Here is a 23,143-nt window from a genome sequence, read left to right on the forward strand (position 1 = left end):
TTTGGGCATGAAAAACAAAACACTGAGTGTTAAAAAGATTACACTTACCTTGTCATTACAGTCTCTGCATTTTGTTGGAATTCACTTCCTTTGTGATGTTGCAAATGATATCACCTTTCATAGTTTATTTTCTTGAACTATGTATTATTCAAAATAGAGGTAAATGAAATCATTTAATATGTTATCCAGACAAAAAAATTAACTTCATTTTCTAGACCATGCAAAAAAACGAATTCTTTATAATCACAAAATTAAGAAATTTGATTACATTTCTTCATTTATATACAGAGTGTGGCAAAAGTCACTTGATCAAAATATGATATTTAAATGAAAAGACTGAAAATATTAATGGAAATTAGATACCCGCTTTGAGAGAAACCTCACACAAGCAAATGAGGTTGACAAAGAAAAACAAGAAATATATGAACCATGCGTATTTTTTCTCTCTTCCAAATATAACATACCTGTTAATCTTGGGTAGTCAGAGTATGCTATTTGGAGTGAGAAGTTCCCTTCCACAGTCTACTTACCAACTATTAGTGAAATTAAAATTCAAAGTCTTTCAAATACAAAACATTCTATTACAAATTCTTAGGGACAGTATACATATCATTGTATATCATTTATATTTTCAAGAAAGGTTATGTCAATATGACATTTTGGCATTAAACGAATCCCAAACTCAAAATTTATCAGTTATGTAACTGCTCTGTATTCTGGATCCTTGTGGTCACCCTCACTGGAGGGCTGATGGAGGATTTAATGAAATCCTTCTCTCTACACTTCTTAATTGCAATCTCTTTTCCTATACTACTTACTTACTTACTGGCTTTTAAAGAACCCGGAGGTTTATTGCCGCCCTCACATAAGCCCGCCATTGGTCCTTATCCTGAGCAAGATTAATCCAGTCTCTACCATCATATCCCACCTCCCTCAAATACATTTTAATATTATCTTCCCATCTACATCTCGGCTCCCTAAAGGTCTTTTTCCCTCCGGCCTCTCAACTAACACTCTATATGCATTTCTGGATTCGTCCATACGTGCTACATGCCCTGCCCATCTCAAACGTCTGGATTTAATGTTCCTAATTATGTCAGGTGAAGAATACAATGCGTGCAGTTCTGTGTTGTGTAACTTTCTCCATTCTCCTGTAACTTCATCCCTCTTAGCCCCAAATATTTTCCTAAGCACCTTATTCTCAAACACCCTTAACCTCTGTTCCTCTCTCAAAGTGAGAGTCCAAGTTTCACAACCATACAGAACAACCGGTAATATAACTGTTTTATAAATTCTAACTTTCAGATTTTTTGACAGCAGACTCACTTCCACCATGTATAATTCTATGGTGTTTGGTCAAAACATGGTAACTCCAAAATACCTGTTTTGAGATACAAACATGTTTATTTTCACTTTTCCTATACAAACCATAATTATAGTTCTACAAATGTGAATGACAATAACATAAGATTAGATGGAGATATCACGGCTATACAAACGAAAGAGAACTGTTTTATATAGGACTGTGCTTTCAGCTAGAAAAGGCCATTTTTGGAGTTATATTCTAAGCTTGTTTTCTTCCAGAACAACGTCAGTCCTTGTCTAAAAGTTTGTGTTACTGTGCATGTTACTTGAAAACTAGCTCAGTCCATAGATCGGTGGATAAAAAACTAGCCCACTCCTTTCATAGAAATGGATGAACATATCACACTCTTGAATTATTTCTCGTAGACAGATGCGGTCGTATGAGAAATATAATTCTTTCATGATTCTGAGTTCAGCAGTTCACCATTCTTAAACATCATCTGTGTAGCTAACCCTACAGAGAACTATGCTGTATTGGTTTTTGCTTTTCTTCTGCTTAATTCAGAGAACGCTACAGTCAGAAAAATTCAAGCAGCTGCTGAGCATGTATGGGGTCGGTCCTTAAGGGAGTAAATCCATGGCTTGTAAATAAGTAATCACTCTCAACTTTAAATAACAGAGTTTAATAGAAATAGCTTAACTTAGAACAAATAAATAAAGACAATCTCTTTCACATGATAAGAAAATTACAATAATTGACTAGCATAAACTCTTATATAATAATAATATTTGGTTAGGCAATGGCACAATATTTTTTCAACACATGATACATTTACAATCGATATATGAAGAGTAAGCATAATATAATACATGCTGAAAGATTGAATAAAATAAAATAGCAATTCTGAATGAAGAAAAGCAACTCATGTCAGTCAGGGAGGAATTAGTTTTTACTGTAAGTTACAAAACTTAGGTAGATCACACGCTAATGCGTCCCTGCTTATCAGTCAGGAAAGGTAGAGCTGTGAGGTCTGCAGTCAAAGTAACAAACTCGTTTACTCGAGACTAGAGCTGCGATTTGCATATACTAAAAGTTAAGACTAAATGGATAAGGGGAATGCTTAAATCTATTTCACAAGACTGCAAAATGCAATAATAGAGACCTTGTATCTTGTAAACCGCGCACTGATTTGTACGAGTAAGTGGAGGTTAGGAGGTTTAAAGGTCAATAACAGTACCAAAGAGGAATACTGAATAACATCTGAAATTAGGGGGGAGCATGGCTTGTATGTCTGTAACTACGTACATACAAATCACAGCTATATGTATGGCTTGGGGGATGAGGAATCATGGGTGAGCAGGAAGGACACCCACAGAACTACAAAGGAAACATGACTATCACAGATTGATGGACAGTTCAACTGCAGCACTAAGTGTGGGTACAAATTATGCACTGCTTAAAGAAAAATATAAACGAAATAATTTGAAATTTTACCCTTCTTACAATAAGTATTATCCATTGCTTCTAAATATTTACATCTTACTAGGCCTATATACTGGGTGTTCAGTTCAAAGTGTGTCATGGCTCGCTGTATGCCGTCATGTGGCTAGTCGTTGAGCCTAGAGAATTCAATTTTCCTACACTTCCGCAGAGGTGTATTACCTATGTGCCAGAGAAGTTGCCTAGCAAGTACGGCGTTCATTCTGAAGAGTACTTACCGATACGTACGGTAACTCCAGTAGTGGCAGGAATGTGAACTGTTTGGAAACACATACTGGAGTGAGTTTTTTTTTTTCTTAATGTCGGGATATGGGGAGAGGGTTAAGACAATTACTTACGTATTTGTTGACATTAACTTGGACGGTCAACATGGACACCGAGCATTTGATTTGTGTTGTGGAATGTTTCCGTACACAACCGATGATAACAAATACCCTGCGTACGACTTGCCCGAGCAAAACACAATTCGAAAGAGGTTATGGTAGCACACAGACCGTACAGACCGCCATCTGATGCTACGACGTTCAAGTCATACTGTACACGTTCTCAAGTTCAGATTGAACGCCTTGATTAATAGGCAACTTCTTTGACATTAAAGCTGAAACCCGCTTCAAATCGCTGACTCACAACAGTGACGTCATGACACACTTTGAAATGAACACCCAGTATATCAGTATATATTTTGGATATGAGTTAAATAAAAAAAGTAATATCAGATGTACTAATATGTTTGGTTCAACATAAAACAATATGAAATTTACAAACATACAAAAATACCCCTAGCACATCCTGAGCACTCAACACGATTTCAAAACACACACCCTTTCTGACACAATCACAAACACATCCCACCACAACAGGAAACCAGAAGATAGAGTGGACCTTCACTAGGCTTTGGACAATGAAGGATAACACTTCGAAACTAGTCACCAGGTGATTCGCTGGCTCAATATTACAAGGTCCTATGTCAGAAAAATTCAGAAATTGAGTTTGCAAGATTCTATGCAGTGATATCTAGCTCCTAATATAATTAGATGGCAACAGCCAATGGAATAATCATAACAGCCGAAGATAATAAGTTGTATGTGAAATTTGTTGTTCTCTTTGTGTTGCAAAGTTCTATGTATACATAGAACCCTGCAATAGTAAAATATTAGAGGGTTTAAAGTTGAAGGTTCTATGTTTCTAAATACATATCTGTAGTATTAAAGTTTATATTCAGGGGGAAGATTATAACGAGCAGTCATGGATGAAAAAGAATGTTACATTTTCAATTATAGCCCAAATGTAATTAACAGCAGTAATCATTCCAATATGAATGAATTTGAATTCACCAAGATCATTAATGTGGATCATTAAGACAGAACACTGAAAGGTAAGAATTATTCAATAATTTAATGTAACTTTGCTCTGTACTCTGAAGTTATGTTACATATAGTACTTCATTTTATAATATTTATAAAACCAGATTATTTTGTTATTTTTTAGAAAATGTATTGCAGTAATTCTGTTATGATTTTTAGGAACAGCTGCAGTAATTATGAAGAGCCACAGCAGCCTAACTCCATTGTTATTGCCATTGGTACGGAAGAAGCAACTTCAGCTGTTGTCACAAATGAAGCAATCGTCATGCCTTTCAAGCAGGCTTTAAACTGTTCAATTATAAAAGTAGCAGCCCTTAAATTCTCTCAGTCACTCACGTATTTACAATGGAAGGAATGCCATAGTGAGGGAGTATAATGATGTTAATGTGAAATATTTAACAATGGTATCGAGAAAATCCACAGAGTTTGGAATAATTCCAACATCAAAACCAGCCAAAATCCTAACAAAACTGGCAGATAATAAGGTCAAATCTTTCAAAGAAATGCTCAAATTTATGTCTGAGGTTGATAGATCCTTCTTTGAAACCTAATTAAGAAGGGGCCAAAGAGAATAAAGGAAACACCTACATCAATTAATTCCATTGAGTCATTTCCTCTCTTATGTTATATAAACATATTAAGTTAACAGATTGATAGCAAAATTTGTTATACGATGAAAGAGTAATGGAACGGAAAAATTCTCTCCGGTGCCAGGATTTGAACCCAGGTTTTCAGCTCTACGTGCTGATGCTTTATCCACTAAGCCACAACCGGATACAACCCCGACGTCGGACAGAATTGTCTCTGATTGAGTTCCAACTCTTGCATAAATCACGAAGTGATTTAAGACGGCGCTTATTCTGTCGGATCCCGGCCAACTAGTCACTCATAACGAGTGCACGTCAGCACATGTGTGGACTTCGGTCCTATGTTCATAGACTCTATGACGTAGTGCAGAGGGCGGCCACTAGAGGGAACCCAAGAGTTGGAACTCAATCAGAGACAATTCTGTCCGACGTCGGGGTTGTATCCGGTGTGGCTTAGTGGATAAAGCATCAGCACGTAGAGCTGAAAACCTGGATTCAAATCCCGGTGCTGGAGAGAATTTTTCTCCGTTCCATTACTCTTTCATCGTATGATGACGCAGAATATCTGCATGGAAATATCATATGTACTTTGGTACATTGAAATAATAAAATTTGTTACGTTTATATTTCCTACAAGAAAATGTTGTGGTGCTGTTCAGTTTGTATGAAAATGAGATTTGTAGATGTAGCTTTTGTATTGTCTTCACTTCACGTTATTATTTCTTTGTCTTGTGATGTTATAATATTAATCTGTAGCAGTACTGAGAGCTGTATCATTACTTTGTTTCATTCAATTTCTTGAGATGTTAATTTTATTATTCATTTTGTATGAGTGTGCATACTGATATATTATGTTATATTAATTTCATACCTTTCTTGCAATTGTATGTCGTAATGTAATAATTAAATTTATTATTATAATGCTGTAATATTAAGTTCAAGGAATACTAAAAACAGAATAAATTATTAGTTTGTTTCACTCAGCATCTTAAGATACTAGTTTAGTTCACTTTGTGTAAGTACCGTATGCATACTAATATAGGTCACCGTTTGTTATTTTCATATCTTTGTTTCAAAGAGTTTTGTCTATATTATTACCATGTCAGAGAGTAATGATTAACTTAAATTTGTAACTAAAATAACGGTTTATATGTCAAACAATTTCTTGAGTTCTCAGATTTTAGTCATCACTCACGTTTTTGTTTCATAAATATTAAAATAAATAAGCCTTTATTATATTTCCAATGTTGCATTACAATAAAGATAATGAAAATTAAACCCCTGTGTTCTATATACTTACCCTCTGTAATCCTTGAATATTATATTATAAATGATCTTAGTGCAGAACCCCAACATACAACTTTGTGCTATTAAATAAAATACATGCTTAAAATTGCAAGGTTCAATGTTGAAATATAATATAAAATAACTTCTCAAAAACCTGAATATTAAGATTGTAATGCAACAAAACTTCGGTATTTTCAATCATCTTTAAGATGTAATACAAATAAGGAAGAAATAATATTCTCACACCAAGTACCGAAGGTCTAAAATTTCAACTTCTTGTATCTCAAAACTAACATATTACTACATACACCCTTGTAACATTTAGCCAGCGAATTATCTAAAAAGTTAGCACAGTAAAAATGATGCAAGTTATTCAGTGATTATCTAAGTGTTAAAAGTGTATATAGAACAATGAAGGAAACCTGGAAATTTGGTGGTTCATAAAAATGTGGTCAGTGAAGAGAGGTGGTCATGTTACAGAGGCTGCCAGCCTCACATGTTTTACTGAGTTAGAGTTTCTATAGTTACGTATATAATTCATATTGATAACACTGGGAAGTTGCAGAATGGGAATTGGTCAACAACAATTGCAAATGGAAGAAGAAGAAGAAGAAAAAGAAGATCTATGATTGTTGTGACAAGAGAAACAATATCTTATAAATCTGTTATAAAATGTTTCTAACTGATTTACTGCACCTGCTTCTGTTAACAACCTCACCATTGATTCATGTCGATGTTTAACTGCGATAGACATCGGGCTCTCTCCATACTTATTACATACATTGACTGCAGCACCATGCTCTACTAACAGCCTCACTACATCCACACGACTTTGTATGGTCGCACTCAGAATTGCACATTCACCTTGTTTGCTAGATGCGTTAACATCAGCATTTTTTTCTATTAACATTCTCACAGTCTCCACGTCACAGTATTTGACTGCCACCATTATTGGAGTAATGCCGTCCTTATCACACACATTAACATCGGCACCATTCTCAGCCAACAGCCACATAATATGTTGATTGTGTAGAGCTGCTGTCAATATTGGACTCTGACCATGCTTATTGCGTTTATTAATATTAGCACCCTTGTCTATTAGTAAACTTACAACTTCCACCAGACCATTTTCGGCTGCAGCCATTACTAAACTAACACCATCCTTGGTTCTTGCATTAACATCTGCTCCTCTCTCTACTAATAACATTGTAAGTTTCTCCAGACCACGTTTGGCTGCAGCCATTACTAAACTAACACCATCCTTTGTTCTTGCATTAACATCTGCTCCTCTCTCTATTAATAACATTGTAAGTTTCTCCAGACCACGTTTGGCTGTAGCAATTGCTAGACTAACACCATCGTTGGTTCTTGCATTAATATCCGCTCCTTTCTCTAGTAACAACTTTAGAATATCCTCATGGCCATGCTTCAGTGCCATCATTATAGGAGTCTCACCAAGTTTATTGCGCACATTAACATCAGCGTTCTTTTCTATTAACATCCACACAGCATTCAGCAGACCACGTTCAACTGCAACCAGTATTGGAGTAATGCCGTCATTGGTACATACGTTAACATTGGCACCTCTCTCTATTAACAACCTCTCAATATTTCCATGACCGTACCACAACTTTAATGCAATGAATAATGGACTTTCACCAACCTTGTTGCGCGCATTAATATTCGCTCCTTTCTGTATCAACAAATTGACAATGTCGTCATGGCCATATTTGGCTGCAATAAATGTTAGACTGTTACCAAACTTGTTACATACATTCACATCAATGCCATGTTCCTCTATTAACAAATTCACAATATTCACACGGCCATATTCGACTGCACTGGATATTAGACTGTCACCATTCTTATTGCGTGCATGGACATTAATGCCTCTGTCTATTAAAAATGTCGTAAGTTCCACATGCCCATGTTTAGCCGCTGTGATCATCAAATTCTCACCATTTTGATTGCATGCATTAACATCAATACCTCTCTCTATTAACAGCCTCACAACTTCCACATGACCATTCTGGGCTGCAAGGAATATTGGACTGTCACCATCCTTATTGCGTAATTTACAATCCGCTCCTCTGTCTATTAACAGTGTCACAATTTGCACATGACCATGCCGGGCAGCATATGACAAAGCAGTATTATCCATATCGTCCCGTATGTTAATATATTCATCTCTGTGAAATAACATATTTACATTATATCTACGAGAATTGTCATCAGCCTTCTTAAAATATGTTATGTTAGAGTCCTTTAATTCTTTCTTTGCAGCATTTAGCAAAAATTCTACCATTTCTACCTTTCCCGCAACTACAGCAACGTGTAACATTGTGCCAGTAACTACTTCCCATTCCCAGTTACTTTTTACTCGCACTGGATGCTGAACACTTACACCAGAGTTGAAGAGGAACTTGGCAATATTAATGTACCCACCTTCTCCTACCATTTTCAAGTTTCTGCCTAGGAGCTCCTTACTCTTAATATGCTCCAAGCTGAAGCTAATGTCACTGTTTTGTGCGTGTCTTTCCAGTATCATCTCTACAACTGACCATGCTCCAAATGTGTCTGCCAGTGTGAGGGGTTGACAGAACAAGACTTCGTCTTCAATGCTGCAATCAGCACCGTGATCAAGTAGTATCTCCAGGACTTTATGTGTAGTTGTATTACGAATGGCTTCGTAGTTTCCATGATATTCATCGTGACATTCAATGTGATTCATCACAGCCAAATGCAAGGGCGTTCTCCCACCTTCATCCTTCTTATTCACGTCACACCGTTGGGAATGGAGCAATTCGAGGACAGAGACTTTATCTTCATTTAGGACAGATACATGCAATTGAGACCCTTGAGTCAGTATGCGGTGAAAAAATGTCCTTATTACTTTGAACTTCTGATCAAACAATATCTTTTCTAAATACTTCTTCTCTTTCTTGATATTTTTTGCAAACCACTTTGCAGCAAAATACTCAGAGAAGGTTCTGTGAATGAACACTGATCTGAAATTAACAATTTCAACAACAATTCCAATTTTCTCAAGACCTTGGTAAAATCGGCTCTGGAAAGCTTCGACTTGGCTCATAATATCATGGAAACAGCTGAGTTCCTTAAGGTCTTCACGTTCTAGCAGGGAATGCAAGGCACATGCCATGTGGTTCTCCTCAAGCACTTTCCTCTGCGACTGGTAAACTTCTTGCAGAACTAGCTTTGTTGTGTTGCCGTCGCCCTTTTCATTGATATAGATATTCCATTTCTTATCCACGAATCTGCAATAGAGATCCAACAAATCCAGTTTGTCAGGAATTTCTATGTTCCCGGTTTGACAGTAGTCAGAGACTTTGCTTTGAAACACTTCAGCCAACATAAGGATCTGTAGTGGAATTTCTGTAAATTGTCCAAGTTTGTCATTTAGTGACTTGCCTATCACTTCCAATAATCTGGCAATAAATATGTTGATGTCATAAGGACCATCAGATATATTCTTCCACAGTTTGGCGAGAAAATCGTGTTGATTTTCTTTTGTGAAAGGTTGAAGCTCGAATGAAAGACAGGAGAATTCCTTTTCCAGCATTTTCCTCGTCACAGAGCGAGAAGTGATCCATAATTGTTTGAATTTATACGAAGTAAGTTGCCTTAGTGTGTTTAATACCATATCTGAATAATTAGGGCTGATTTCATCAAACCCATCTATTAGAATTACGATATTGCCTCCATTTTTCAACTCAAATTCGAAAAGTGATTTCTGTAAGGCACTGTCAAATTTTGCTGCCTCTATAAGGAGATCGATAACAGACACCAGATGCCCACTCAGGTAATCAGTATGGTCATTCAAAACTACTGTCACCACCCAACAGGCAGGATCATTTCGCTTGAATTCGTGAGCTAAATTAATAATTTCCGTGGATTTACCCATTCCAGGATGAGCCACAAGCACCTTCACCTTGTCGGACAGCAGCATGGCTTCCCTCAAGCTCCTGTTCGATGGTTCATGTGTCAAGTGCCGTATGATATTGGTTACACCACCTTTTGATTGTCTCCAAACAAAGCCAGTTTCCTCCTTGTAAAGCCAGTGAACGCAATTGTATACCTTTGTGGCCATTTCAAAGTCCATTTTACGTCCAACAAAATGGCGGCAATAACTTGTTTCATTGTGTTTTGTTTCATCAAATATCTCTACAGATTTTCCAGGCGGAACTAATTGCTGCAGATATCGTTGAGTTACTCCACTCACAACCATACAATCATTTTCAGCAAAAAATATTCTCTTATCCACATGTTCTCTACGCAATAAAGTACGAGGGATATAGAATTCGTATTGTTTAGTGAGTTCCTTTCCAATTCCTTCGACATTTCCAGAAACTACTTGAATTACAATTTCAGCACTTACTGCTTCATCAAATGTTCTGATGTCAACCAACGACTTTAGCTTGATGAACCTACCTTGGAATTTCAGTTTGCATTCTAATACTTTTTCTTTTGTCTCCTTATCCATTTGATCAAAACGGAATGTATCTGTATGACTTCTAAATTTGAATCCTATCATCTTTCCACCATCATGAATTTCAGTAAGAGTCTCTCTTTCTACCATTTTTTCACCGTCATGAATTTCAGTCACTATCTTTCTTTCTATTACCTTTTCGCTCTCATGAATTTCAATAACTGTTTTTCTTTCTATTATCTTTTCACTATCATGAGTGTCAATAATTGTCTTTCTTTGTATCAACTTTTCACCATCGTGAATTTCAATAACAGTCTTTCTTTCTTTCAACTTTTCACCGTCATGAATTTCACTAAATGTCTTTGTTTCTATCAACTTTTCACCATCAATAAGCGTCTTTCTGTCTGTCGTTTCACCATCATGAATTTCAATAAGCGTCTTTCTTGAACCTAAATGTTTATGTAACTCTGCTATTTCCTTGGCCCAGCCATTCACTACAAGTATATCCCATCGATCCCACAGAGCTAACACTTCACTCATTCGATCTTGCAATACATTAGCATCTATCATAATCTTCTTTTCAACACTTTGGTGAACTTTGAGGGAAGTGAGAGCATTCACGTTCTTAACAATCAGAAGACCACCTTCAGCTGGCAGCTGATCTCTAAATGATTTCAAATACCTTTCATCAAATCGTACATTAAGTAATGAGAGCTGATCTGCTTTTGTTTTGCAGATGTCAGCAATACTACATTCCACCATCTGCTCCCAAAACTTGACATCTTTTGTGAGGTACGAACCAGGGCCTTCCCACCAGTTCTTTACATGGGACAGAAACTTGTCGAAATGAGAATCTGTTCCTAATGCAGTCTGAATTTCTACCTTAATGAATTGATCAAGTTGTTTCTCAGTGGCTTGCTCGGTGTAATATCTGAACTGATGGAGGAACTGGTTCGCTTCAGGTTTGTCCTTCAACAAGTCGTAGCCAGAGAAATGTATGCATTCCCCTCCTGTCATGAGCACATCATGGAGTGCAGTGTCGTCAACATTTTCACCCAGAGTTCTAGTCATTGAAGCATTTGTGTAAACAACGAACCGCACGTTACGGAATGGACCCCAGTGCTGCAGATCTGGATCCTGTCCCCACTTGTTCTTGAGCTCACAGTAGGACTTGTAGTACATCGGAATGCTGAAGTCGCCCTTTTCTGCCGCCAGTTTCCTCTCCGTTACTGTCTGGCATGTCCCTGCTTTGTGTTTCAACTGTACGAACGTTGTGGTACCCCCAAAGCTAAATACAATATCGTCAAACTTCCCACCTGCTTCCATGTTGGAGGCAATACAGAAGTCCTGTCCCTTGTTGACTGCTCTAAGAAAAAGAAGACCAGACAGCTTCACTTCGTACATTGCTCCCGAAATACTGTAGGAACCACCTGTCTTCTTGTAATCCTGTAATGGACAAGAAAAAAATTATTTCATGATAATTATTTGCAGAGATTTTATTTTGGAAGTGATGGGCTGCTAATCTAAAGTTGCCAAGTTTCCAGAATGTAAATAAGGGGCACTTGGCAACATTTAACTCGAGAAAGTACGAGGAACCTGTAAGAAAGAGAAAAATATATGAGCGCCATCTCAGAGTGTGTACTTTGCTAGCACGTTAGAACACAGCCTAAGGGAAAAATTCGTTAGCGGACTATTTCATCTGAAATCGACCGAAATGTAGAGAAAATTGACCTTGCAATTTTTAAATACAATGAAACTTCTTCTGTCCGTAGACAGCTGTGATACAATGCTTTGTGCAAAGTTTGAGGCATCAGAACTTCATACTGTTTAAATTTAAAATATTTGAATTTATCATATTTTCATAAAATTAGCAAATTTAAACTGTTGTGGCTCCGAAACCCTTTCATCCAATGATCAAAATCATGGTTTATTTTGATGCTGAAAAATTAAAGTTTATATTGACATATAAACAGACTTTCTTACTTTTTATGGAAATGGAGAAATTTAGATTTTTCTTCATTAAGACGCCTTTGACCACGAAAAAATATTTTAAAAATATATATGGTTAGATTCCGCATTGAAAGTACAAATAAACACATATTTTTTACTGGTGCAACATTGATAAAGTATTGAAAATATCAAATAAGAGTCATTCCACGTCAAATCGCACAGCCATAAAACACGACCTTCTCGGAAATGGTCGAATTTTTTTTTCATGAATTCCAGACATCAAATAAAGACCGAATTGTTTTATTTTCACAATTATTAATTATTTGTGTAGTTATGACTATTTGAAATTACGCAAATTATGCGCGCACTGTTACATAAACTCACTTGGAACTCTGTGTCTACAAATAATTGAGATTTGCGGTTTGGCGCATTTTAAAGACTAAATACAACACTTTTTATTACTTTAGGCCTGTCACTAATAAATTTAAAATTTGGCGTATTTTTTTAATCATTTCTTTTTCAAAGCATAATTACTATATTGAATAGCCAAGTTAAAAATCTGAAAAAATTATAGACTTGTTCCATGATGTATTATCTGTAAACTACTGCATCTAGAAATGTGGGATCTTCACCCATACATTTATAACAATTTATTTTCCGGAGGCATGCTCGCGCTCGCTATTCCCAGCTAATGTACTACTTGCAGCCATAGATAGACTAGAAGGCTGTCCGCGGCAATTTTTACGAAATCTCCCGTTGCATGTAATATCTGATCTCGCAACACTACGAAAGACATGCATTCATTCATCAAATGATCAATACCTTAAGGAAAAGTAAATATCTAAAGTTATCTTATTATTGTCAGAACAGCTAAGAGGGAGAGCCCTTCACAGTTCTGTATGTTTATACTGTAATATAGCGAAGTGTTTAAAGATAGTAAGGCAGTAAACTTTATGACAGTAAACAGATGGCAGGAGACAAAATATAGAAGAGAAAAATAATCAGTCAGGGTTTGAATTTCAAATCAGTGACGGTAAAGAACACATAATATATAACAAGTGTTTAAATCCATTTGACCTTTCTAATCACGCTTTTAAAAAGAAAACACTAAGACGCATAAGTCGCGATTTATTGATAAAGCTCAATTTAAAGGAGTCTTTGAATGTGCGAATATGTGATTCGTTCCGTAAAAAATGTATCAACTTCCAGATAGGTCAGATGAAATTATATGTGAAGCCGGTAGTTCTTGTGATATTAGTAAACATGAATCAAATAAAAGTGCGGGCAGAGAGAGTGATTATCCCAGTTCTTATTCTAGCAGATCTATGGATACAGCGCTAGAAATCACCAATATTGAGGAATTAAACAAGAGTTTGATGTCAATAGAATCCCCTATCAAGAAAAGAAAACTACAACGAAAACGATACCCCCGTGAAAAGTTTAAAAAAATAAAAGGCTTCCAAGCAAGTAAAGTTTTTCATGTAGAAGATGCATCGTCATCCCTTCAGAAGTCGCCATATTTTATTTTTGACGGAATGCAAAAAAATTTACAACCTGAAAATTACATAGTTGGGCCTATTGCAGACTTTTCTGAAAATTATTCATTTGTAATACAAGATTGAGTACAAGGTGTGCATTGGAAAAAATGCCAAGACACAATACTTCCTTTCGTAGTATATTTCAAAGAAGATACAGAAATTCGTCACAAAAATATTGTCGTCATCTCAGAAAGCATGAAACATGACACCGATTCCTTTCATTGTTTTCAATCCGAAGCAATCAACTTCTTAAAGCAAGAATTCAACGATGTGAAAAAAAATCATTTACTTTTCCGATGGATCAAGTTAACAATACAAAAACAAAAATAATTTTTAAAATAATTGCTTACTTGAAGACGATTATGGAATTAGTGCTGAATGACACTTCTTTGCAACGTCGCATGGTAAAAGTCCATGTGGTGGCATTGGAGGAACTGTTAAAAGACTTGCAACGAGAGCAGCCTATACAAGATCCTATAAAACAACATCAACAAAAAAAAACTGTTTGATTGGTCACAAAAAACATTTCTAAAGTTTCATTTATATTTTGTCCATTGAATAAGCACAAAAACCAGACTGAAAATTTGCAGGCCAGATACCACAATCTAAAACCAATAACTGGCACATTAAAATTACATTCTTTCATTCCGTTGTCAAAAACTGAAGATTTAGGCCCAGTAAAACAATTTTCTTTCAAGAAAGAAGGTAGGCGAATGAAAATTTAATGTGTAGTGTGAATGAAAACAAACGTTTAAAAAGCATAATGTACAAATATTTGAGGATATCATAATAAGTAAATTAGCAGTGTTTTCTCGAGTGACTTGATCCCTGCTGTGTGTAATCTTGCAACGTTCAGTCGACCAACCAGCGCCGATAAACCTCCCAGCGCGCTTCAACGCTTCCCGTCCACTGCTGCTGCACCGACCGCTACACATTGCGTCGTAAGTAATTAAATTTCCATTAAACTATTGGAGATCCCATTGTGATTTTTTCTGGAATTATTAAGAATACTTCAGTGCACCTAGTAGGCATTTTTTTAGATTTTTAATACGGCTATTTCACATTGATATCTAACTTTTAAAAATTGAATCATAAAACAATAGTTGTAATAATTATATTAAAATTAGTAAATATTTAACAAAATACAGTACTTCAAGCTTTTAAATGCATTTTTCAAAAAAAAAAATTAACATAAATATCCTCGAAAATATGACGCTTTAAATGTTGGATTGTGCGACATTTTTAAAGAATTTTAACATGCAATATTTTAAAAACAAGTGCTTAGGAGGAAATAAAAGTACACTTGTTGGTTTATGAGACCCATAGAGTTGTTAAAAAAAATATAAACGCAATCAGAAATATGAAGGTCAAAATTTGTATAATTGTGTGCGATTTGACGTGGAATGACTCATAAAGAAAATAAATAGTACGCGAGTGAACTAACCAGCTGAGTGTGAGGCGTGAGCTAGCCGAGGTAAGCAAGGCCAGGAGACATAAACACGTGATGTTTCGTCTAGTAGCGCATAGCTGGGCTAGCTTTATCACAAGTTTTCATAAACACAGGAGTAAAATGACGCCCAATGCTCGCTTATCTTCAGCTCTCGGCCAGTGCGTGCGGTACTGCGACGTTGAAGTCTAGGCGTGTGAAAATAATCTATTTAATACCCTCGAATCTTATTGCCGATCCACTAAGCAAATAATGCTGAATCCCTCTTAATAATCCAAAGTTTTTTCTCAATATTTTTTTTACATTTTTACAAATGGGCAGGCAAAAAGCCTAAAAGTAAGTAAAATCAGATTATCTGTATACAATAAAAATAAGGATTACTTCTTATCATAACCTGTCATATGTCAGCTTAAAAATGAGTTCTCGTTCAATGTTCTGCAGTAAATGGTTCCAGAGTTCTGAGCGCTGAAAGAGGCTTGTTTTTATAAAATACGCTTAATTTGTCGCTCAACAATACGAAAACCGTTTGACTTTCGATAGTATATTTTTTGCAAATGCACTCCCCTCAGCACCTTGTACAAGTAGGGAAAAAATTAGAGTATAAAAAATGCGAGCTTTTTACTGATCGATTTCATATGGAAGAGTCCTAGCCTTACACCATTGAAGCTGATATAAAGTGTCTTCCAATAAGAGTGTCACACTTTCAAAATGAAACGGATGTTATTGTATGTACGAAAGAGGTTTATTTATTTAATTACTGTTATTTTGAAGCACACTTAATGCCATTAGTTATGGAAGAGAACGTCAGTTAAATGGCCGCCATGGCTTCGTAATCCCATAAGAAGTAATCCAATAAACTGACAAATAGAAAAACTGAAATAGCAAATGGAATAGCCTATCACAACATTAAGTTTAATTGCTTTTAATTCAGATAATTCTGTAACTGAGCATCCAAAAGTTGATAGCGCTACCATTACTTCTGCAGGGACCCAACAGAGATGTGACCACCAGGATGATACCGATGACTATTGTGACTAGCAGACCTAGATTTAGATTTGCCACAAAGGTGTTTGATAACAGTTCAGTGGATATAAACAATAAGTCAGTAATTTTTTTTATGTTTTTGCCTCTAATAGTTACATTTATTACTTGACATTTATGTAAATGTGTGTTATGTTATTTCAGTTATTGTCACATGAATAAGTGATTAGTTTATTTTTAAATCTTAATGGGGTTTTGGAATGAACTATATAATAAAACCCTCATTTTCTCTTTTCCTCATTTGATGACTATCATTGATTGGCTTCTGAGCAGTCTATATAACAGTCATCTTTTCCAAAGTCTCCATTTTCAAACTGCCTTTTGTCAGTCAATATCAGTCTGTAAGTGGAGAAGGCACACTCCACGCTAACAGAGGTTAGAGGAGCATAGTTAACGTACTTACATTTTTCATTTCACTTTCAGAAGTCATGTAAGAGTCATTATATAAAGTACACTTTGCTGATTTCTGTTGAGGCATCTCTATATTCTTCCATATTCACTTCAACGCACGCCATAAGGAAGACAACAGAACGTATCCGAATCCTGACAGTTTTATGTTTATTGTTGATTTATTAGACTATAACCGTTACTACTGGTATTTCGTTTAAAAAAAACGGTTTATATTTTAAAATGCTGATTATTGATTTTAACTACAGGATGTATTATTGCCACGGGCTCAAGCTTAACATGTCGGCATCATACAATAACGTGCGGTATTCTTCATCATCATCATCCTTCACGAATTAGGCCTCTGTAGACCTGTTTCGGCCCCATCTAGCAGTCTTCTTAAAGGTCTTCCTGGTCGACGATGTCCTCTAGGTTTATATTGCATCATAATTTTTGGGATTCTTGAATTTTCCATTCTTCTTACATGATCTAGCCAATTGAATTTGTATCTGCTGATTTTTTCTTCTACTGACTCTACTTCTAATTGTTCTAAAATTTCTTCATTCCTTTTTTGGTCTAAAAGAGTATATCCTGCTGTCCTCCTCAAAAATTTCATTTCCGTTGCTTTGATTCTGTTCATGTCTTTTTTCTTTAATATCCAAATCTCGCTTCCGTATAAAAGGGTGGGTAATGCTAGTGTATTATATATTTTTATTCTTGTAGATTTTTGTACTAATTTAGCTTTTAATGCATTGTTTATTATTCCTAGAATTTGCGGTATTCTTTTAAAACATAATTTTGCCGACCGATTGCTGCTCTGTAGGTTTCACTCTAAGCGTCACGTTGTCACGTCTACTTCCACGATAAGAATAAGCACTAGTTTGTTATATTGTTAAATGGCTATTTTTATTATTATTATTATTATTATTATTATTATTATTATTATTATTATTTCATATACGAGTACGTTGACATTCTTAACTCTTAATAATAATTTTTAATCACATACCTTAATGTTCGTCCTGAGCACAAGACATTGCAACCTCAGTTTTAGTCCACGTGGATTAGACAAGTAGGTGTCATTTAATAATGGAAGCAGCTTATTGGTTGCAATATTGAAAGTGAGGCGAGTGATTGGAGCGGCGATATAAGAAATTGAAAACAATAATGCAATTAAATTTCAAAGACCTGCCGAATGTTAACCACGAGAGCGCGGCGATAATACATAGGCAGTACACACGTGCATTGTTGAGTTCGTGTCTTTCTTGTAAATATTCTCTGCTAAGAGGTGTGATGTAAAACCAGCAGACACATCTGTCCCACCGTCGTTCACTTATAGGCTACCGTACTATACGTACCTATTACTTCAGTCCTGGACGTTTTAAAATCCATTGCTGTCGACTGTTAGAGAAAAGACTTCAAGACGTGACCATAGTATAACACAGTATACTTTAGGGCTATACTTTATACATCTCTATACTGTGACGTGACAATGAATTCCAGATAACCCAGGATCTGTGCTTCTGACTGCATGTGAACAGGAGAAAATATGAAATTCCGCTGCTTTTTAACTTTAATTGTATGAAACACAGTGTCTGCTGATATCAGATACTTACACACTTCCTGCTGGCGGCCATTCTGCTGCTGATGATGTGATCAAACTGCGTTAAACAAACCTGGAAACAATTACTTCATGTTAGCAGTCTAGCGTAAATGTAAATCAGTTTATTTTACAAACTTACATGTAATATTGGAGCAGTTCAAATAAAAGTGACATGCAGGGACCAGTTTAATATTCCTCTATGCTACACTGCCCCCCTCCGCCCCCCAAAAAAGAAAGAAAACATGACTGAGCACAGAGACAGCTTGTCACGTTTACAATTTATAGAATTTCCTTTACTGTCTGTGAGCAAAACTATGTGTAACCGACAAAGTCAACAGTAGGCCTAAGCCACATAAAAAGTCTTCTTCTTTTCTATAGGCATAAGCCTATGTCACTGATGATTACGTCTCATTCCATCTCTTGAGAGGTCTGCCCCCTTCTCTTTTTCCTCTAGGACGTAGGTGATCATAAGTAATCAGCATTATAAATTAAGCAAGCAGAAGACAATAAAATCCTAACAACACTAAACGAATTTAGTATTAAAAAACTCGTTGTTGGTATAGCGCTGGCCTTCTGTGCTCGAGGTTGCGGGTTCGATCCCGGCCCAAGTCGATGTCATTTAAATGTGTTTAAATGCGACAGGCTCATATCAGTAGATTTACTGGCATGTAAAAGAACTGCGGGACAAAATTTCGGCACACCGTAATGATAATAATAATAATAATGATAGTGATAATAATAATGATAATGATAGTGATGATAATAAAGATAATGATAGTGATGATAATAATGATAATGATGATAATAATAATGATAATGGTAGTGATAGTGATAATGATAGTGATAATAATAATGATAATGATAGTGATGATGATAATAATAATGATAGTGATAATAATAATGATAATGATAGTGGTGATAATAATAATGAAAGTGATAATAATAATAATAATAATAATAATAATAATGATAGCCATGATAATAATGATGATAGTGATGATAATAATGATAATGATAGTGGTGATAATGATAGCGATAATAATGATAATGATAGTGATAATAATGACAGTGATAATGATAATGATAGTGATGATAATAATGATAATGATGATAATAATAATGATAATGATAGTGATAATAATAATAATGATAGTAATAATAATGATGATGATAATAATAATAATAATAATAATAATAATAATAATAATAATAATAATAATAATAATGGGTAATATGATTCCTCAGTTTCATGCTGCTCTACGTCAGTTCTTGTTGTTCAGTGAATTTAGATGCAATAATGCAAAGACTTCTGCACAGCTAGAAAGCAATCTCAGTGATAGCACTATGGTGCCAAAGTCAGTGAAATTCTTTGGAGTTTAGAGAATTTATACAAAATGAAAATCTAGAGCAGATTCAAATACTTTTCTTAGATGATAACTAGCTTTTCTGGAAACTATGTACCTATTATTCCAGTGAAGCCTATATTTTTAAGTAGATCGTATTTCAGTGGATGACTTTATCGAGACTTGCTTAAACACGACATAGATCTAGACGAACTGCTCAACACTTACTGCAGCGGTCATCAGCACAGAGCACCCTGGGGCTAGCGTCTTTTACCCGCAGAGAACACACTGCACTATGGTGCAATCGTAGCTGCTAGCGGGTATGCTCTCTACCTCTTCCTGCTGCACGACGGGGCACACGGGACGGCTCCGCTTACCCTTTACCCATTTCAGCGAATGCTGACGGCCACTGACTTACTGTGACCTAGAAATTTTGTATCCATCATTTTTCAGAAGCTAAAGTTCGCAGTATTTTAACAGATATAAGAGAGCTGATGAACTTAATGATTATATTATGAAAAAAAATCGATTATACGCCATGTTTTAGTTATTTATACTACTGAAAGCCCCTTTCGGAGCTCTTTCCGATTCAGTATTAGATAAGTCATATTTACAACCAAAAAGAAAAAAAAACTAAATAAACTGCTTTAGAATAATTATAACTATAGACTCTACTAATTCATTATTAGTACATTTCGAAATCTATTAATAATGAACTGGAAGATTGTGATAAACTCGTCCTGAATACTGACTCATTTCTAATTGTCGTGGTTATGAACTAGAACTCTGTGCCTTTCTAAGTGATTTATTTGAAACTTTCAACTGAAGATATCTCAAAACTTGTTTTTTTGAGTTGTCGGACTTTTGAACTAGACGATCGATATGTTGGTATCAATAGGCCATAGGCAGTTTTACAATTAATGTATATGTTTGAAATGAATACTGCGTCAAGAATGAATTAAACATGAAATAAATCAATATAATAATACTAAACTGCCCCCCATTGAGGGTAGCCCTTACGGACTCAGTATATCCTCAAAAAAATATTATACATATGTAAACATAGATATTAAATTTTAAAGAAGGGAAACAAAGAAAATGGAGTGAAAAATTACAATTGCTATTAATGTGGCACCATGTGATTAATTAGGATTTGGCAGGATTTTTTTAACACAATTATCACAATGTCATCCCTCAGAGATGTTGGCAGAGCAAACTGCCGTCGAAATTCTTCGAAACAATGCAGCAATTACCTGAACTATGTTGCTAGTCAGCGATGTATGATGGAGGAAGGAAGGAACTTGCCACCCTACCCCATTGTATTCTGGCTTAGTTGCCTTGTTGGCGTCACTTATGAAGTTCTAACCATCATCGGGCAGCTGCCTAAACATATGCCTGCAACAGTACGTACACTGTAAAGGATAGTTTTGCAACTGCATCGCACTTGGAATCAGAAATGTTAGTTGGCTGTGTGCTGTGTACAAACCACAATCTTATCAAGTAAGACAACACTTCCTAACGTGACGTCATTTGCGGAAATGCGGGATAGGGAGGTAACCGAAGGAGCGGAGTGACTAACAACGGAAATGACCAGAGATGCATGATAGTGGTAAATATTATAGTACAAGGGCGCTTCGCGAAAATTTTATTATTATTATTATTATTATTATTATTATTATTATTATTATTATTATTATTCACCAGATAAGGATTAAGCCATATGCTCGTTCCGGTTTCATGAAAGCTAGAATTGTTAAAATTGTTCAGACCATCTGTGTGGGCGTCCAATATTTCTCTTTCCATAAGGTCTATAATTTAACAACAGTTTTGGAAATCTTCCTTCTGGCATTCTATCAATATGTTGTTTCCAGACGTTCCTATATTTAATTATTGGATCAGTGAATTTGAGAATATTTAATTATTTTCTTATATCTTCATTTCGTTTTTTATGTAGTGGAGTTTATCCTGCTATATTTCTTAGAAATCTCATCTCTATTGCTTCCAATCTTTGTTCTTGTCTCTTAGTGATCGTCCAACATTCCGATCCATACATAAATATAGGAACAGCCATTGCTTTATTAAAATTTCATTTTTGTTTCTTTCCTCGTATTTTAAGGGTTCTTTTAATAGTGCCACACATCAGATTAAATTTATTTATTTTGTCATTAATATATTCACTTTTAACATAGGATAAGTTAAAACCTAAATATTTAAAACTATTCACTTGCTCTAAAATTGTATTATCAATTACTATTTTCCTCTTAAGGAATCATATCCTTTAAATGCTAAAATTTTAGTTTTATTCTTTGATATTTTAAAATTATAATTGGCACTTATTTCTTCCAATGTAAAAATGGCTCTTTGTAGATCATCTTCAGAACTGGAAATCACTACTTGATCATCGGCAAATAATATTGTATCTAACAATTTATTATTTATTTTGAAATGTTTAAACTGATCTGCCGTTTTAAAATGACTTCGCCTATACATAAATTAAATAAAGAAGGTGATAGAGGACACCCTTGTCTGACACCACGATATTATTATTATTATTATTATTATTATTATTATTATTATTATTTATTTTTATTTTTATTTCATATACGAGTACGTTGACATTCTTAACTCTTAATAATAATTTTTAATCACATACCTTAATGTTCGTCCTCAGCATAAGACATTGCAACCTCGGTTTTAGTCCACGTGGATTAGACAAGTAGGTGTCATTTAATAAGGGAAGCAGCTTATTGGTTACTTACAAATGGCTTTTAAGGAACCCGTAAGTTCATTGCCGCCCTCACATAAGCCCGCCATCGGCCCCTATCCTGTGCAAGATTAGTCCAGTCTTTATCATCATATCCCACCTCCCTCAAATACATTTTAATATTATCTCCCATCTACGTCTCGGCCTCCCCGAAGATTTTTTTCCCTCTTGTCTCCCAACTAACACTCTATATGCATTTCTTGATTCCCTCATGCGTTCTACATGCCCTGCCCATCTCAAACGTCTGGATTTAATGTTCCTAATTATGTCAGGTGAAGAAAACAATACGTGCAGTTCTGCGTTGTGCAACTTTTTCCATTCTCCTGTAACTTCATCCCTCTTAGCCCCAAATATTTTTCTAGAAATCTTATTCTCAACCTCTGTTCCTCTCTCAAAGAGAGAGAGTCCAAGTTTCACAGCCATACAGAAGAACCGGTAATATAACTGTTTCATAAATTCTAACTTTTAGAGTTTTTGACAGCAGACTGGATGATAAAAGCTTCTCAACCGAATAATAACAGGCATTTCCCATATTTATTCTGCGTTTAATTTCCTCCAGAGTGTCGTTTATATTTGTTA

The 23,143-nt window shown here is 35.4% G+C and overlaps 2 protein-coding genes across 5 annotated transcripts in view; one reads left to right on the forward strand and one right to left on the reverse strand.

Moving 5' to 3' along the window:
• mas (trypsin-like serine protease domain-containing protein masquerade) overlaps positions 1–23,143 on the forward strand; it is a 130,523-nt gene that overhangs the window by 88,268 nt on the left and 19,112 nt on the right. The window lies entirely within an intron of this gene.
• The window catches only part of LOC138712065 (uncharacterized), a 24,828-nt gene continuing 3,652 nt past the window's right edge, over positions 1,968–23,143 (reverse strand). Inside the window, exons 2-5 of one of the 3 annotated variants that reach the window (XM_069843460.1) lie at positions 21,054–21,195; positions 20,029–20,224; positions 18,471–18,530; positions 1,968–11,937 (exon numbers count right to left, since the gene is read on the reverse strand). In XM_069843460.1, the coding sequence (XP_069699561.1) occupies positions 6,622–11,937; positions 18,471–18,530; positions 20,029–20,040 (5,388 nt within the window). In that variant the 5' untranslated portion in view covers positions 20,041–20,224; positions 21,054–21,195 and the 3' untranslated portion in view covers positions 1,968–6,621. Of the gene's footprint in view, positions 11,938–18,470; positions 18,531–20,028; positions 20,225–21,053; positions 21,304–23,143 lie in introns of those variants that run through there. The other 2 variants (XM_069843466.1, XM_069843474.1) reach the window with 2 other exon arrangements.

This window comes from Periplaneta americana, chromosome 2 (assembly GCF_040183065.1).
Source record: "Periplaneta americana isolate PAMFEO1 chromosome 2, P.americana_PAMFEO1_priV1, whole genome shotgun sequence".
NCBI classification, from domain to species: Eukaryota; Metazoa; Arthropoda; class Insecta; order Blattodea; family Blattidae; genus Periplaneta; species Periplaneta americana.